Source organism: Pseudoliparis swirei, chromosome 2 (assembly GCF_029220125.1).
Source record: "Pseudoliparis swirei isolate HS2019 ecotype Mariana Trench chromosome 2, NWPU_hadal_v1, whole genome shotgun sequence".
Classification (NCBI taxonomy): domain Eukaryota; kingdom Metazoa; phylum Chordata; class Actinopteri; order Perciformes; family Liparidae; genus Pseudoliparis; species Pseudoliparis swirei.
The window spans coordinates 16369880-16385816 of record NC_079389.1 but is presented as its reverse complement, the minus strand read 5'-3'; the positions used below and the strand labels follow the sequence as shown (position 1 = coordinate 16385816).

Below are 15937 nucleotides of genomic sequence, written 5' to 3'. Positions count from 1 at the left end.
ACACAGCTTCAGAAAGAGTGAGGTGGGGACAACACAGAAGTGTGGTGTATAAAAATGGGAGGACATTGCCCCCTGCTGCTGTAAGGAGGGGCGACACCACCACCACCACGTCACTGAACAGCTTTTATCCATATGAAATAAAGCTGCAGCTGTTTGAGCATATGCACAAAGGACCTCAGGCTTTGATTGTTAAGTTTATTATCAATATAGGCCATGAATGAGCACTGATGATGACCTGTCCCGTATATCCTCATCGAATAATTAGTGGAACAAACTTGTACCGTTGCCACCGTCTCACACAAAGACCCCTGTGCTGAGAAACACAGTGATGATGGTGCTCCAAATGATCATTGGCAGCCCAGAAACAGCAGCGTGAGGGAGGCTGCCGCTGCTGAAGGTCTTGTCGTGAACATGTGCGATGATGGAGAGAGCTCCTGCGTAGGCCTCCTCGCAGGCCGGCTGGATCTGCTCTTCTGGCAGCAAGTGGCTGAACTCACCTGAGAGATCATGACATAGAAACCGGGGCTTTAGGTCGGACTGGTGGCTACATCGAGTCCACAATACCGAAGTCCAGCTCACCTTTGTCTCTCAGCTCAAAGGTGTAAGAGAACGGGATGCCGATGAGACGAGCCCAGTCGCGGCTTGAGCCTGAGTTTGGATCTGAAGGTTGAAGAAGCATTTGTTTACAGTTAGGCTGCGAAGGATAAGAACATCAGAGTGACTCGTCAAAGCGAGTGCAGATCAGATGACGTGAAGATAACAGCTGTATTCAGGAGAGGAACAAAGGTCAGCCGAGTCTCACAGAGGATTTGTGGAGATGTTCCGACAGTGTAGCCCATTCCATGAACCTTCTCCATCTTTTCTGCCGCTGCCTCACCGACTGAAACCTGCACAGTAAACAAAAAATACAAGTTTGTTTTTTGTAAACCAGGTATCCATACTCTGTGATACCCTCCATCAAACCAGCTTAAAGGAGATGAAACATTGATAATGGCCTCGCTAACAATGTCGACTGAGGATTTAGCCGTGCTGCCTGTCTCCCCCCCCCCCCCCCCCACACACACACACTCACCAGTTCATGATAGTTGGGTGCAGAGATCTCCGGGTGGCCGTATGGTAAGAGTATAAGTTGCCCAGCAGAGTGGATGGTGAGGAAACACAGAGTCTTGTTCACCATCCTACCTAGATACAGACAGAGTCAACATGTGATTGATATCAAGATGACATCACAACAATAAATTTTTTAAGCTACAGCTCCGAAGTGAATGCAAAGAAAAGCATCGTAATGATGTCACTTACACAAGATTATATTCAGACAACCACGTACAAGCTCTAATTTAAACGATCCGTTCATATACGTGAACACACATATATAGCACATTTAAATCAATATACACATACTAATACCAATACATAATAATGTATTGTTTTAAATGTAATTTCAAAGATAGTTACCAACAAAGTCCATCACAGCTTTCGCCTCTGGCTCTGACCCCGCTGACTTCCCACAGTAGGTGTTCGAACAACTGTCAAACGACACTCCGACCGCTGAGGACAGAGACCACATCAAGCTCAGACCTGTGATGATGTATGAGGCTGTTTTTTTCACGAGACACCGCCAGGTTAATGTTCAAAACATGTTTTCGCATGTCAAAAATAATTAGAACATGTGAATTCATAGAGGGAGGCTCGTGAAGCCGAGTGCCGTGTCACGTGGACTGAAGTTATAACATTAAGTTGTTCTGTGCGGCTTTTCTAGTTTCACGGAAAAGAATAGATTTCATATCGGTAGCAATTGCAGTAGGGGCGAGATCCCCCTAGCGACGCTGGCACTCAGTGGCACTTGCCAGTAGTTGCCACAGCTACTCAGTGGCACTTGCCAGCACTTGCCAGCAGATGCCGCAGCTAGTCAAAAAGTGCCACTACTAGTTAAAAGGTGCCACAGCTAGTCAAAAAGTGCCACTACTCAAAAAGTGCCACAGCTAGTCAAAAAGTGCCAGCAGACGGAGGGTCGGCCAGGCGCGTCTGCGGCATGTCTGCGCAGTGACGAGTCTGCGACGACTCAGTGACAAGCTCCACTAAAGTGCCCGGACAGCGGAAGAAATCACTTTCATGATCACAGAATGGAGGAGCTGCGGTTTAGCTAGATAGATAGATAGCTAAAATAGCTAGATAGATGGATATATATATATATATAATTAGTGTCTTTTTGTAGACACTTACTTACCAGTGGCGGGCCGTGGGCCTGGGGCCTGGGCCTTCAGTGAGGTCCTACACAGTCCCACCTGAATTAATCCACCTCTTATTCCTCTCATTATGATGCCATGGCTCTAGACCAGGGCTGCTCAATACGTCGATCGCGGCGTAGTATTGGTAGATCGCATGACATTAAAAAAAATTGGCCAGCCCCCGTCATTTTCTCTATAGCACGTCTTTGTTCATTTATTAAACTAAACAGCCGTCTGATGTTGATCGTATCTACACAACAGCATGTCATTTCTCTCGGCTCTCCGTCTCGCGCGCTGCAGAATGCGCGCATCGGGACGGAGAAAAAGAACAAAAAAAAGTCACTTGCACTAGTTTGTTCACTAAACAGGGCATTGTCGCACCCAAAGCAGATTTCAAGTATATGCTCGACCAAATCGACATCTTCTCCTCCTTCCGCCATTGTGGGTTGAAAAAACAGCTTTGTAGTCCGCGAATTAATTCCTTTATCAAATTCAGTTTCCTAGTTCTGAGGTTTTGCATCTACCTGCCCATAGACCCCGCCTCTCAATATTGGTAATCCAATCAAAAGACGTGCAGCACGACGCCTGCTAGCTGCTCCTGTGCGGTTCCGGGGCCTTCTAGAAGGCCTAGAGGAGCCAACTCTAAAGCTGATTGGTTGACACAACATCGTCATTCCCATTCACTTGAAGCTACCAGCGCCCGCAATGTTGATTCTGAAGGCCTAAGGGCAGATTTTAGCCCCCTGGCAACACACGATGGCTGAATATGATTGGATAAAAGATCTAACATAAAGACCAGCCCTCCAAATCTCAACCTGGCGCTGGCAGCAGCGCAACCAAGAGGAACGCTATGAAATTAAGAGAATAACTCTTACTCTGGGAAATAATTGAATACATATTTGTGGGGAAATATATTTAGAAAAATATATATATTCTGATGATGTTTAGGCCAGCAGAGAAGGCCTTGCTGGCCCTGACGGCCCGCCACTGTTACTTACAATATGCAATAAGATAGTGCTGTACATTACTGCTGTACTATATTTAATATTGTTTGTTTAGCTTCTACTACGTTTTACTTCATAATATATTGTAGCGACCCTGTGAAGTTGCTGTCGATCACAGGTGGCACCGTGCATGCTGGTCGAGGGGGCGTGCCTGTGATTGGCGGGGTAGAGGGGAGGCGGGGTTAACCTGTCGGAAAACGGGAGTTAAGGGTGGTTGACGGGAACCGTTGTTGTTGACGTTCGAGCTGCTAAACTGAGAGGAGCACGCTGTCTGTGTTGGTGGATGCCCAAGGGAGGATTAATAACGTCGTCCCGTCTCCGTGTCATCAGTGCCATAACGTCCGAGACGTTACAATATCATGGTATATAAGTGTAATAGATTACGAAGTGAAACGTAGTAGTAGCAAAACAATATTAAATATAGTAGCCTACAGCAGTAATGTACAGCACTATCTTATTGCATATTGTAAGTAAGTGTCTACAAAAAGACACTAATTATATATATATATATATATATATATATATATATATATATATATATATACTGCACTTGCCACAGACTTGCCACTGAGTTGCCAGTGAGTTGTCACTGAGTTGTCGCTGAGTACTGGCACCGAGCGGCACTTGCCACAGACTTGCCACTGAGTTGCCACTGAGTTGTCGGTGCCAGTGATTGCACTCGCCCTCTCTCAGCAATTGACTTGATTTTGGAAGCATTTATTGTTTGTCACAATAGCCTGATGGGACAACACACACATGACTGGAATTCTGACATAATCAACTGCAATGGGTATTTTGGCAGCAATAATATTCTGGTCTATACCAACTGTAAAACGTGTTGGTGATTATTTTTAAAGGTTTTTGTTTGAAGAAAACCGGCACATCCTGTTGGAGATGTTGCGTTCATGACGTTTACGACCAACAAGCCAGAAATATGTTAATCCTACATGAAGGAGCTGTGAGTCACTACTAGCTGGAAGCTCGCTACTCACTTCCCCAGTTGGCATTAAAGTTTCTGTTGAGGTCGACACCATAACAGCTACTGCCTGGAGGAGGGGTCGAACGAGACTTTCTCCACAGACGAGTCTGCATGGAAACAACATGTGAGCGTCGAGTCAAAGAGGTCAAGAAGCACGTTAATGAAATGTGAAGCCACTCAGTTACACATCCTCTCTGACACAAAGGGATCGTATGTCGTTCAGCCACAACACCGACATGCGATGGAGAGTTATACAACCTGTGGAGCACTCACGCTGGTATTGGCCCAGGTGAACACGTATCCGTCCACATTGACCACAGGAGTAACATAGACGTCAAGGTTCTGCAGCATCTGCTCCAGCTTCTTATTGGTAGAATACGAGTGCACGATCTGAACAAAGGCTCACCTGTCAGAACATATACTCACCGGGGTAAACATGTGTACCATGTGACTGTAATGAGGGCACACACCTCTTTGACAAACCACTGGCAGAAGGCAGGAGCGATCCACTCTCGAGCATGGATACCACAGTCCACCCAGATAACCTTCTTCTCTCTGCCCTCCGGGTTTTCTAGTCCCAACTGGAGTCACACAACATTTTAGGTGAATGGATAACACAACGAGTCAGTGTGTAGCATTTCGGGGGTCGACACACAAAGCCATGAAATCTCATTTTCATGGCTTTGTTTACACAAGTCCCATGTGTCCACGACTGTGTCAAATACCTTCAGCAGGGTGATGTTTCTTCCCTCATAAGTGTATCCATAGACGGCAGAGGAGACCAGCTCTGGGTTCCCTCGCTCCACATCTTCCATCCACCTGGATATCTGTATTGCAAATCAATCGGTGAGAGAATTCATTCAGATAATGGTAATTATAGTTTTCTTTGGCCAACGTCCATCTGTATTCCATGAAGATTAAAGTGCAAATCTAATGTGTGAGACAATAAACTTCAATATATATATTAACAATGAGATATCTTGGTTATTTAGGGCTCCAAATAGACTCTGACCTCTTCCATGGGGTGATATTTGGTGTAGTCATAAATCTGTGTCGATTGAAAAGCCTCCACTAAACTGTGAATACAGAAGATAGATAGATTAGCACCATAAAAACATGTTTATTGGCATTTAAAAACAAAATATCTGAAAGTAAGTCATTCTTTGGTTAGACCTAAGGGCAATAAAATAACAATGTCCGGTATGAAGAAGTGAAAACAGTAACCCCAAAAATATTTTCTAAGAATTTTACCATTAAAAATAGATGAATATGTGCACTAGATGTTGATCTGAATGTGGGGTAGTATCACTTTAGTTTCATCCATGCATGGATTTACAAATTCCACCACGAAACAAAGCAAAACATTTGCTCAGACTAACGTGCCCCTTGTGAACCCTGACAATCGGCCTTTTAAAGTCAACACAACAGCTCACCTGCTTAAAATCACCAGGAACAAACCGAGCATCCGTTCTTTCTCCATTCTGCTCGATCTCACGAGGACTTCGCCTCCCTCAGTGCTTGCTCCTGCAGCACCAACGAACAATGCTGCAACTCTTAAAGTAGCAGTTGGATTTATTTTTATCAGCCAGGTGACCTTGGATCTCAGGTTATAAAGCGGTGAAAATATTTTTTTTTTTTTTTACAGGCCGACACAGGAGGTAAATACATGAGGGATCATGGCAGGGACAATTACAAATCAGTTATGCATTAACATTTATGAGGAGTCACTAAAATTATATAATGGCTGACACCACAAGACGGTAAACCTTGCATATAAATATATACAGTATATATATAAATGTATATATATATATATATATATATATAAATGTATATATATATATATTTATAAATGTAAATATAAATATATATATAAATATATATAATATATGTCGTTATGCTTCTCCAGAGATGTTCAACTTAACTGGAAACAAAGCAGGCGGGGCATTATCGGACAACTCCAGATCTAAACTACAGTTTGTGTACTGAGCTTGTGTTTTGCAGCGATAGAGCTAGAAAGCCTCTCACGCTGCATTCGTGCAGAATCGGCATGGTGCACATCAGGAGTTGCTGAATAAATGTGCCATTCAATTCTCTGAACTGTCCTGTGTGTGTGTTTGTGTGTGTGCGTGTGTGTTGTTTGTGTTGTCCCTGTTTGGACTCACGTGCATAATGTAATTGAAAGACGGGCTCTCATCCGGCAAGGCTCAGGGAAAAGGAGGACGGACAGATTTTGAGTCTTCGACACTTGCAAATGAGGACATTTCAGGTCGGGCATATTTTGATTTCGAGAGGAGTCTAGAGGAAAATCTTATGGGACAGAGTGCGATTGTTTTCAGATTTTCATCAGGGAGCATATATTTAGATTGTTGCAAATTATTGGAGAGGGCCAATGGGAGCCAAGTTCACCATCTGCTGCTACTATTTGAAACATAACAGCGAGGAGAAGAATGCTATGCGGTGAGACAAAACCCCTGAAAGACATGATCAAACCCCCAAAGATCTGCATCCAATCTTAATTTATTAAACCAGTTATTTTACTTCCTTCTCTCCAGCATGCGCACCAGCACAGCTTCCAGACAGACCGTGGTATCCAGTGAGTCCAGCGACAGCGGCACAGAAGAGGAGAGCCTTTTTGGCCCGCAGCCTTCGAGGAAGCTGTGGGCCGACGCCAGCGGAGCCTCCGGCTCTTCCAGCAGGAGACGATCGGACAGACAGTTACAGGCTTTCATCAGCACGAGGGACCAGGCGGACACGGCTACAGAGGTGGGAGAACGCATGCCTGTTTTTGCATGACAATGTGAGATGGAAGTTAACACACATAAATACAAAGACAAAAGCAGCACCATGTCTGCGCCTTTGCTTCTGGCCTGGAGAATAATCACAACCAGGCATTCTCTTAAAATAAATCTCAGAATTAAATCCAGGCAGGAGACAAATTTGCAATTGTTATTTCACTATTTAGATTCACCACGTGAATGCACGACCGAAACTTTAATACTACTTTTGACCAATTGAGGTAAAAGAGTGAACAAACTGCGATGCACACTTCCAGAATAACTGACCGCATGAGGACTGCAGTACTCTGTGTAAACTCTTGGGGCGCATTCATATTCACGCATATTTTTGTCTTGAAAATGACTTTCATGTGGACTTCCTAGAAAACTACATTTTTGAAGCTCTTGGGAGGGCTCTGCGGGTGGGGACCTCATGTTTGATTAACACCATAACACGAGACCCTATGCAGTTTGAACCTGAGATAGCATGGAGACAGAATGCGTATGGCAACACAAAAACAAGTTTAATGATAAATCACACGACAAGCTGGTGGCGATGCTAGAAAATGATCTATTTCTATAAAAGCTGCCTTTTTTAAGTAAAAAACAAAAAGTGCATCTTCAGGACACAAGGTATTACAACATACATAACAATTAAGAATCTTCAGCCATTTTTAAACAAACTCAACAGCTTTTATGCACAAACACAAAAGTCCAACAACTAAGAAGTAGTATAAAAAAAAGACTTAAATGACCTCTAACTTTAACTGAGAAAACACACTCACTGAATGACAAACTATTTACTAAAAAGGTCACTGTCTTGAAGAGCAGATTTTCCACAAATTCAAAATAAATTCATAAAAAATGCAATTCAAAATGATTCATATATAGAAAATGTATTTTTCTTGTTACTACCTCATCAATAGGTAAATACTGAAAAACATTGAGCTTTAAAGAAAATTAAGCAGCACTCAATTGGAACCTGAGGTGTAACCCTGACAGACTTGAGTCTGGAGGAATTTCTAATGGGAGAAGCTGAATTTTTTATTCAGTAGGATGTTTAATAATTTAATTATCCTAAAAACCCAAAGTCTCCCACATATCAGGATGGTTTGATCCAACATGGCATACGCTGCTGAAAACATGGAGGGACGATCCGGCAAAAAAACGACAATCCGCTGCATTAAAAAGTCCCTTCAAAATAAAATCACATGATGGAAAAATAAAAATAAAATACAATTTTTATTTGCCCAGACAAAAACCCACTAAAAACGGGTCCGCGACCCACTAGTTGAGAATCACTGATCGAAAGAGTCTTTACACATTAAGCAGTTATTTACTAATTCACTAATCAGAGACCTGGTGTTTTCCATCTGGACCAAGATGAAACAAAGATTGATTGTATGTCCTAACTTTGAGAAATTCCACCCATCCACTTGTAGCAGAAAGTACTTCTGTAATTCTTCCTCCGCTCCCTTATCTGTTTTCCTGCAGCTCTCTAATGTGGTTATTCAATAAGGGAAGAGGACACAATCAGGTATAGCTCTCAGAGGAACTCAATTTAAAGTTGACTCCCATCAGTAAATATAGTTGACCTAGAATCCAAAGTAAAGTATTACGTTAGGAGAGGTTAAAAACGCACACACACAAAGTTCATAGAGTACTCAATCAGTGGCCCACTCTTTCTCACAGTCACAGGTTGTTTATACACTTGTGAATTAGACACACAGTAACTTTCTGTGTGCAAGGGGTACTAATTGTATCTTTTAATGATCCCTGCAGTACATAAAATACCTTCTCTCTGCATTTCTCTGCAGAGTGACTGTAATCTCTGAGCAGAGAGGTTGCCTTTGGCGAACATGTGACTGGCAGTGTTGTGATGAGAATAGTTGGCTGCAGGACACAGTGGGCACATTGTGTTGAGTTCCTCAGTGGAGATGTAGCCCAGCAGCCTGGCTGCCCATTTAAAGAGAATATTCAGCCCACCATCCCACTCATGTCAGGAGACTGTTTTTAATATTAAGCCAAAGAAACTGAAAATGTGTCTCTTACATGAAAAGGAAATTCAGCACTGGGGGAGAAAAACTGACCCAAGACATAAAGTAGAATATGCTGATCTGTAAACTCTGCTTGGTTTAATTTAAAGAGAGATTATTTATCTTGTTCAGTCAGTTTCAAACATCATTAAGTTGTATGGCTTAAAAGGGACAATTCAACACACAAATGAAAAAGAGAGATATAGAGAATCTGTTATTCTGTTCATTCGGCCTCTTCTCAGGTCGAGAACGATAAACCTCACAACCAGAAGGTGGCTGAAAATAATGGATTAGTTCATCCACAGCTTTCAATACATCTATTGTGTGTGTCTGCTTTCAGGAATGGGAGAAGCTGAATTATGACATACACTCGTTACGCTACGCCAGACGGGAAGTCAGATCCCGATGGAAGAAGATCCTGCTTCATCTCGGTGACACTCTCGTATTATTCTGTCCCGATAATATCGGTTCTAGTTTAGTCCGATCTGCCGTGATGAGTTGTGCTCCGTTACGAGTGTGTGATCGTCCTTCCGTCTCTCGGCAGGTTACCAGTGCGAGGTGGAGGCCTTGCTGTGCGTGAACAAACAGAGGCGCTTCAGCCGGGATCAGGACCAACTTAACAAAGCGGCCCAGCTGTTGAAACAGCTGCTGGACCGCACCTCTCTGTTTCCTCCAGAGACTGGACACCAGAGCAAATACCTCTTTGTCATGGTACACACTCACACACACACACATACGCACACACACACACACACAGCCTTAGTGCGTTTCTTTATTTTCCCTTCCTGTCTTCCTCTTTATCTTCCCGGTCCGATGTTGTTTTATCTCTCTTCCTCCCGTCTCACCGCCTCATCTGTCTTCGTCTCTCCCTCTTTTAGGACCGCCTGGTGTTGCTGGACAGTGCTGAGGACTTCGTTAGACTGGCGAAAGAAAAATACCCCAAGCAAAGTAGTCTGAGAGACAGTGAGACGGAAAAAAAAACAGACATAAAAGCTGAGAGGGAAACATGTTAAAATGTTGAAACAAGTCACATTTTTATTTTTACTTTTTAACCACGCTAACATTCATTGAATTATAATCAATCAATCAATCAAACTTTTATTACAGACTCAAGGTCCAGATAGTACAACATATTAAAATAGAATAAAATACATACAAAAGTGAAAAACAAAAAACAAAGAACTACACATGCTTTATAAATAAACAGCTGTACCAGTGTCTCCGCAGTTGGGACTGGTAGCGTGTGGTGCTTGTTATATTTGATAAAAACATGATGATCTCATTTGCGAAACCATCAACCCGGCAAATAAATGTGTACAAAAGATTTCTTAAAACTGCTTTGAATGTATTGACTCCTGCAGCCACGAACATCTCACCTGCACTAGTCCACTCGGTCTCTTCAACAACATTCTCATGGCGTCATGGTCGGCCACTTGAAGTCTCCGCAGACTCGCTTATAGATAAACATGTCATTTGAATGCCAAATTAAGCCTCTTTAATGTGTCCTGTTGATTGAACTAACTATTCGGAACATTCAATTCATAATGCTGTATAAATATAACATGCGTTTAATGTATTAATTTTCACTCTTCTGGCATATCTGCTGCGCTGTTAATTATAAATGGTTGAAACTGTTTTTTTGTGTTTGTTTAAATTGGTTAGGTATTGTAGCGATGTGAAGAGTTAAACCTTCTCCAGGTACACATACACTACCGTTCAAAAGTTTGGGGTCATCCAGACAATTTCGTGTCTTCCATGAAAACTCACTTTTATTTATCAAATGAATTGAAAATTGAATAGAAAATATAGTCAAGACATTGACAAGGTTAGAAATAATGATTAATATTTGAAGTATTAATTTTGTTCTTCAAACTTCAAGCTCAAAGGAAGGCCAGTTGTATAGCTTATATCACCAGCATAACTGTTTTCAGCTGTGCTAACATAATTGCACAAGGGTTTTCTAATCAGATATTAGTCTTCTAAGGCGATTAGCAAACACAATGTACCATTAGAACACTGGAGTGATAGTTGATGGAAATGGGCCTCTATACACCTATGGAGATATTTCATTAGAAACCAGACATTTCCACCTAGAATAGTCATTTACCACATTAACAATGTATAGTGTGTATTTTTGATTGTTATCTTTATTGAAAAAACAGTGCTTTTCTTTGAAAAAGAAAGACATTTCTAAGTGACCCCAAACTTTTGAACGGTAGTGTATGTATTCACTTTCTATATCAAAGGAGTACTTCACGCACCCAAGGACAGTTTGTATATGAATTATTCAGCTCATGTAATTCTCTCATGATAAAACAGACTTGATGAATTGAACAACTCAATATAAAACCATTTGCCGGTGCCACAATGGATCTCTTGCTGTTTTTGCTGCATTCAACAACAGAAAAACTATAATAAAACATCCGTTTACACAATTTCTTTATATAATCTGAGTCTCATAAATCCAGTCGAATGCTCACCACTTCCAAAACTTCAAACCTTACTAATGTCCGTTATTTCCTCACAAAACTGATGATAACAAACTGTATGTGTTTTCTGTGCTATTGGGTAGTTTCTTGCCACTAATTTAATACATTATCTCAGTCCAGCTGGGGTGTGTTACCTGCTCCGACCAGAAGGTGGCAGCATATACTTTGATACCGCTCCAGAGGGTTAAACTGCAAGAAAAAAAGAATGGATATGGTTGGAAACGTCTGCATCACAGATGGGGTAAGGTTGTATCAAGTTGAAGACATTCAGCATTTACTGTTGAATTATTTAGTGATGGTGCACATTGTCAGTGATGAAGGCTGAGAGGATCCTTACCCCTCTTCCTTTTCTGAACTTCATTTTCTTCAACGTTGGAGCAGAATGCAGATGATGAACGTCTCATCTTGGCCTTTTTTTTTTACTTTCTAGAATTCTCAACCACACACATACACACACACACATTTGGGACACTGTGCTATCTTCAGGTTCAAAGAGTGTGCGACAGTCTTCATGCGGTTGATGATGGTGGTATGTTGTGCACACACTCATACCTGCGCGCACACATGCACACAGAAAGAGAGAGTTTACTCTGACCCAGATATTGTACTCTCCAAGGCCCCTTCCCCAAGTTTGGGAAACAGATGTGAAACCCAAAAAAAGAAGGGGGGGGGGGGTGTATTGGGGGAAGGGAGCAGCACCAATGGTCTGGCAGATCTGAAAGCCATTGTGCTGCTTGCACCTTTTTCTAATTATACTACTGCATGTGTGTGTATGTGTGTGTGTGTGTGTGTGTATTTCAGATCCAGTAATGCTGACATCTTTCTTCAGACTTTCGGAATTTGAATGAAAGTCTCTAATTCTACTAAATTTCCAAAAGAGACTACAGCGAGACAGATCAATGTTCTGGTTGTGTTGGACTGGAGTATGACGGAAGAAAGAAGTCAATAATCAAAAGGGTGCTTCGAGTAAAAAGACTAGATTGTCAGATACAGTTTGAATCCGTGGAGGTTACTGTTACTTTAGTCTGATTTTTTCTTGTAACACTATTTTGACACATTGTTGTATTAGTAGTTTTATAAAAAAATATGATCTGAGAACTTCTTTCATCAGTGATTGAAGATGGTGATGTGTCTATTGTGTGTGTGTGTGTGTGTGTGAGGGGGGGGTGTGCGTGTGCAAGTGTGTGTGTGTGTGTGTGTGTGGGGACCTACCGCTAAAGCCCAGTAAGTGGTCTGGGCGTGCAGTGCATTAGGATCACACACACTCACAGAGACAATGGTCATTTAGATTGTGGCACCAGCAAATGGTTTTATATTGAGTCTCCAGTAGGGCGTTGCCTCCACATAGACACACACACAGGCACACACACACATGCACGCACACACACACACACACACACACACACACAATCACACACACAGTGTAAGCCATGGGTTTCTCATAATAGTTTTGGATAATCAGTGAAGTTTTGTCCTAACCATTGTATTCCTTCATTCCATTTTAACTCCTTGCTCTTTCATAGCGTAACAATTCGACAATAACGCCAAGTCACACTCTTGCCAAGGATTAAATGAGAAGATCGATACCACTGTCATATCCGTTTGTTCAAAATGAAGCTACGGCCAGGAGACACTTCGCTTAGCATCAACTGGAACCAGAGGAAACAGCGACACCAGTAACAGACTCCACCCACCAGCACTGCAATGTGAACACGTTGTATCTCATTTGTTCATGCAAAAACTGAAGTGTAAGAATATTAAAATGTGTGTTTCCATCTAAGACATAGCTAGGGAGTCCGATTGTGTAGCCTTTGGAAAGAGCAAGGCGAGCAGTTTCCTCCTGCTTTCGGTCGTCTCGCTAAACTTCCCAGGCTGCTGGCTGTAGCTTCAGGGAAGAAAATGAGCAAGTATGTGATTAGATGGCTTAACTTGACATCAAATAAAAGTCTTTGATACAAGTGTAATAATGTATCGTCCTGTTGTTTCATTCTTTTTCTTTTTCCTTCTCAAACTATTTTTCTCGTATACGTGTGCAAACTAAATTTGGAAGTTATACAGACTCAAATAACCTTGGATTAAGCCATATCAAATATACATTGGTCATAACAGTGACAATGCATTTCCTCTCATCCACTTGAAGACTAAACATGGTTATAAACTCTATTTATCACTCCCATTACCACTTCTTCGACACAAACAGGGACCTCTCATCATGCACTTTTGGCAGTGAAATACATACATTGCGGTAAAAGTGTTTAGGCTGTGCTCATTTACAGTTGTTTCTGTCAACGTCATTATAGTTGTGCAGAACGGACTAGCGAAGCGTGACTTTCTACGGTCGCTCTGTAGGGCTTATAATGCCGCTGGACACACCGCTCACTAATGTGTCCAATAACAGCTGCTTCCTCCGCATGTAGGCAGTAGTATAATTATGAAATTAATAATTTACCTGCATAACAGCTGCTAGTATAGACAACAAGATATCAGCAACGCATGCAATCTTTCAGGCTCACTCGAGCTTAAGACGAAGAATGGATTTACATTTGTGATGTTTGGTTTTGTCCAGGATACAAGATGTTTTATAATTCTCAGTTTGAGATTTACATGGTTGAATTTTGTCACTTTCAATTTTACTCGACCAGGAAATATGCATTTGCAAATGCCACTTGGACCCCTCTCAAAGCCTCCACTGTTTATCTCAGAGAGGAATTCATGATAAGACTGTGCTGACAGCAGTGCTACACCCTAACCCACAACCCTTTACAGACATATACATACACACACACACACACACAAACACACCACACACAAACAAACACACCACACACTCTCTCTCCCTCCCTGTAATTTGTAGCGGATGATTAGAGAACCAGGCAAATAAACCCGGCCATGTGACCCGTGTGCTGACCTGTGTGACTCCCGACAGAAGGTCAGAGGTCAAGAGTCTGCTCAGGAAAGGCAACATTGTTATTAAGTCCCTTTCAAGTCTAACCCTCCCAAGTGCTATTTTAATATTATCCGTGGCATGAAGCAGCTTTAGATGTTATGGTATAGTCTATGCCATTGTAACTGCATTACCGTAAAGCAGCAGTAATCATAAAACAAAATGTACCAATGTATTTGCAATGACGGTTAATTAATATTTTAAAACACTTTAATTCCAAGATACTTTTAACTATTCTAGATTTATGATTCTACGTTGCTCTTTCACTGACTCATTGAAGGCCTGTTTCTCTTGAAATCACTTTCCTTCTTAGCTTCTTGGGTTCAGGCAGAAACTAATGCAGAACACACACATGTGCTCACACACACGTGTTCACACACAACACATACACACACACCCACCACACAAGCCGTTGGGCAGGGCAGGGTGTGTTCGACAGAATGTCTGTGGTCATCAATAATAATAGAGTCCACTGATGCTTTTGAAATATCCCGATGTATTTCCCTCAAATCAAAAGTGATGAAAGGAGATGAATGGGAGTGTCCTGAATTTAACGTTGCATACATACATATTGTTACTGTAATTTCTATTCTCATCAGCATCTGACAATAGTAGTATCTGTATGTTTTACAATAATCAGCATTAAAATACTACGTCCAGCCTCAAATGCTTTCTCAATTACCAAACAATGAATTAGTCACAATATCAATCCTCCCGTGTGTATAGAAAAAGAAGAAAATAAAGAAAAAGGACAAAGAGACTGATCTTTCTAAGTATAAATGTAAACAATAGTGGATGTGGGCAAAAAGAGAAGAAGAAAAAAAACAGGACAGACTAATAAAAAGAAAGAACATGACAATGAGTAAAGATTCTGTGTGTCCTCCTCGTCTTCCCCTCGGTTCTCAGACAGTGATTCACTCACTCCCCCGTATGATCACCTGGTTGGGCTTTCTGTCAACACTCACCCGCTGTTCACTCAAAGAACCTGACCTGCAGCCGTAACCACACATCAGCCCCACACTCAAACCCACTCACGCTCCACATGAATCAGCGGCTGGATCAGCACCCGGTCCTCATGGCGTACAGACCGCATCCACACTGACTGCAGAGGAGAAGAGCCTCCTTGTGTTGTAACAGACTGTGGATGATGTCATGTAATGACGGTGCAGGTGGAGGAGCCAGTCCAAGTGTTTAAGACATCCCCACCAGGTGGGTGTAGTGTGTGTTTAATACCACACAGGAATACATGCCCCGCAGCTGGGAGGTCAATCTTATGAGGCGGAGTGCCCCCTCATAGAAACAAAAGCAGTTCTGGATCCGAACTCTGATTCTCGGAGTCTGTCAACCACAAGATTGGTCAGACCAGAGCACTGACATCATATTCTATGTTTGCCTCTTTCGCTGAATTTCCATCAAGTAATTTGCTTCTAATAATTATGAATTGAATTCGAAAAGTTCAATAAAACCAAAGAAGGGCTCA

At 42.0% G+C, this 15937-nt stretch overlaps 2 protein-coding genes across 2 annotated transcripts; one reads left to right on the top strand and one right to left on the bottom strand.

Moving 5' to 3' along the window:
* Window positions 1-294: 294 nt before the first annotated feature.
* LOC130202207 (carboxypeptidase O-like) lies at window positions 295-5691 on the bottom strand. Its single transcript, XM_056427580.1, has 11 exons — window positions 5645-5691; window positions 5224-5287; window positions 4937-5038; window positions 4682-4792; window positions 4485-4601; window positions 4225-4318; window positions 1456-1548; window positions 1073-1182; window positions 803-887; window positions 580-660; window positions 295-497 (listed from the first exon to the last, which is right to left on the bottom strand). The coding sequence occupies exons 1-11, from the start codon at window positions 5689-5691 to the stop codon at window positions 295-297; spliced, it is 1107 nt and encodes a 368-aa protein (XP_056283555.1).
* An 840-nt stretch (window positions 5692-6531) lies between these two features.
* On the top strand, window positions 6532-10658 carry LOC130207423 (melanoregulin-like). The gene is made up of 5 exons (XM_056436031.1): window positions 6532-6671; window positions 6767-6977; window positions 9365-9455; window positions 9569-9735; window positions 9903-10658. The coding sequence occupies exons 1-5, from the start codon at window positions 6604-6606 to the stop codon at window positions 10035-10037; spliced, it is 672 nt and encodes a 223-aa protein (XP_056292006.1). The 5' UTR covers window positions 6532-6603; the 3' UTR covers window positions 10038-10658.
* The last annotated feature ends 5279 nt before the right edge of the window (window positions 10659-15937 follow it).

What these genes read in the sequence shown, in the direction of transcription:
- LOC130207423 (XM_056436031.1), top strand. Translation starts at nt 6,604, where the DNA reads ATGGGAGCCAAGTTCACCATCTGCTGCTACTATTTGAAACATAACAGC. An exon ending in GAGGAGAAGAATGCTATGCG is followed by an intron (nt 6,672 to 6,766) that starts GTGAGACAAAAC and finishes CCTTCTCTCCAG; the next exon opens with CATGCGCACCAGCACAGCTT. An exon ending in GAAGATCCTGCTTCATCTCG is followed by an intron (nt 9,456 to 9,568) that starts GTGACACTCTCG and finishes GTCTCTCGGCAG; the next exon opens with GTTACCAGTGCGAGGTGGAG.
- LOC130202207 (XM_056427580.1), bottom strand. Translation starts at nt 5,691, where the DNA reads ATGGAGAAAGAACGGATGCTCGGTTTGTTCCTGGTGATTTTAAGCAG. An exon ending in GAAACATCACCCTGCTGAAG is followed by an intron (nt 4,793 to 4,936) that starts GTATTTGACACA and finishes GTGTGACTCCAG; the next exon opens with TTGGGACTAGAAAACCCGGA. An exon ending in CTTTGAGCTGAGAGACAAAG is followed by an intron (nt 498 to 579) that starts GTGAGCTGGACT and finishes ATGATCTCTCAG; the next exon opens with GTGAGTTCAGCCACTTGCTG.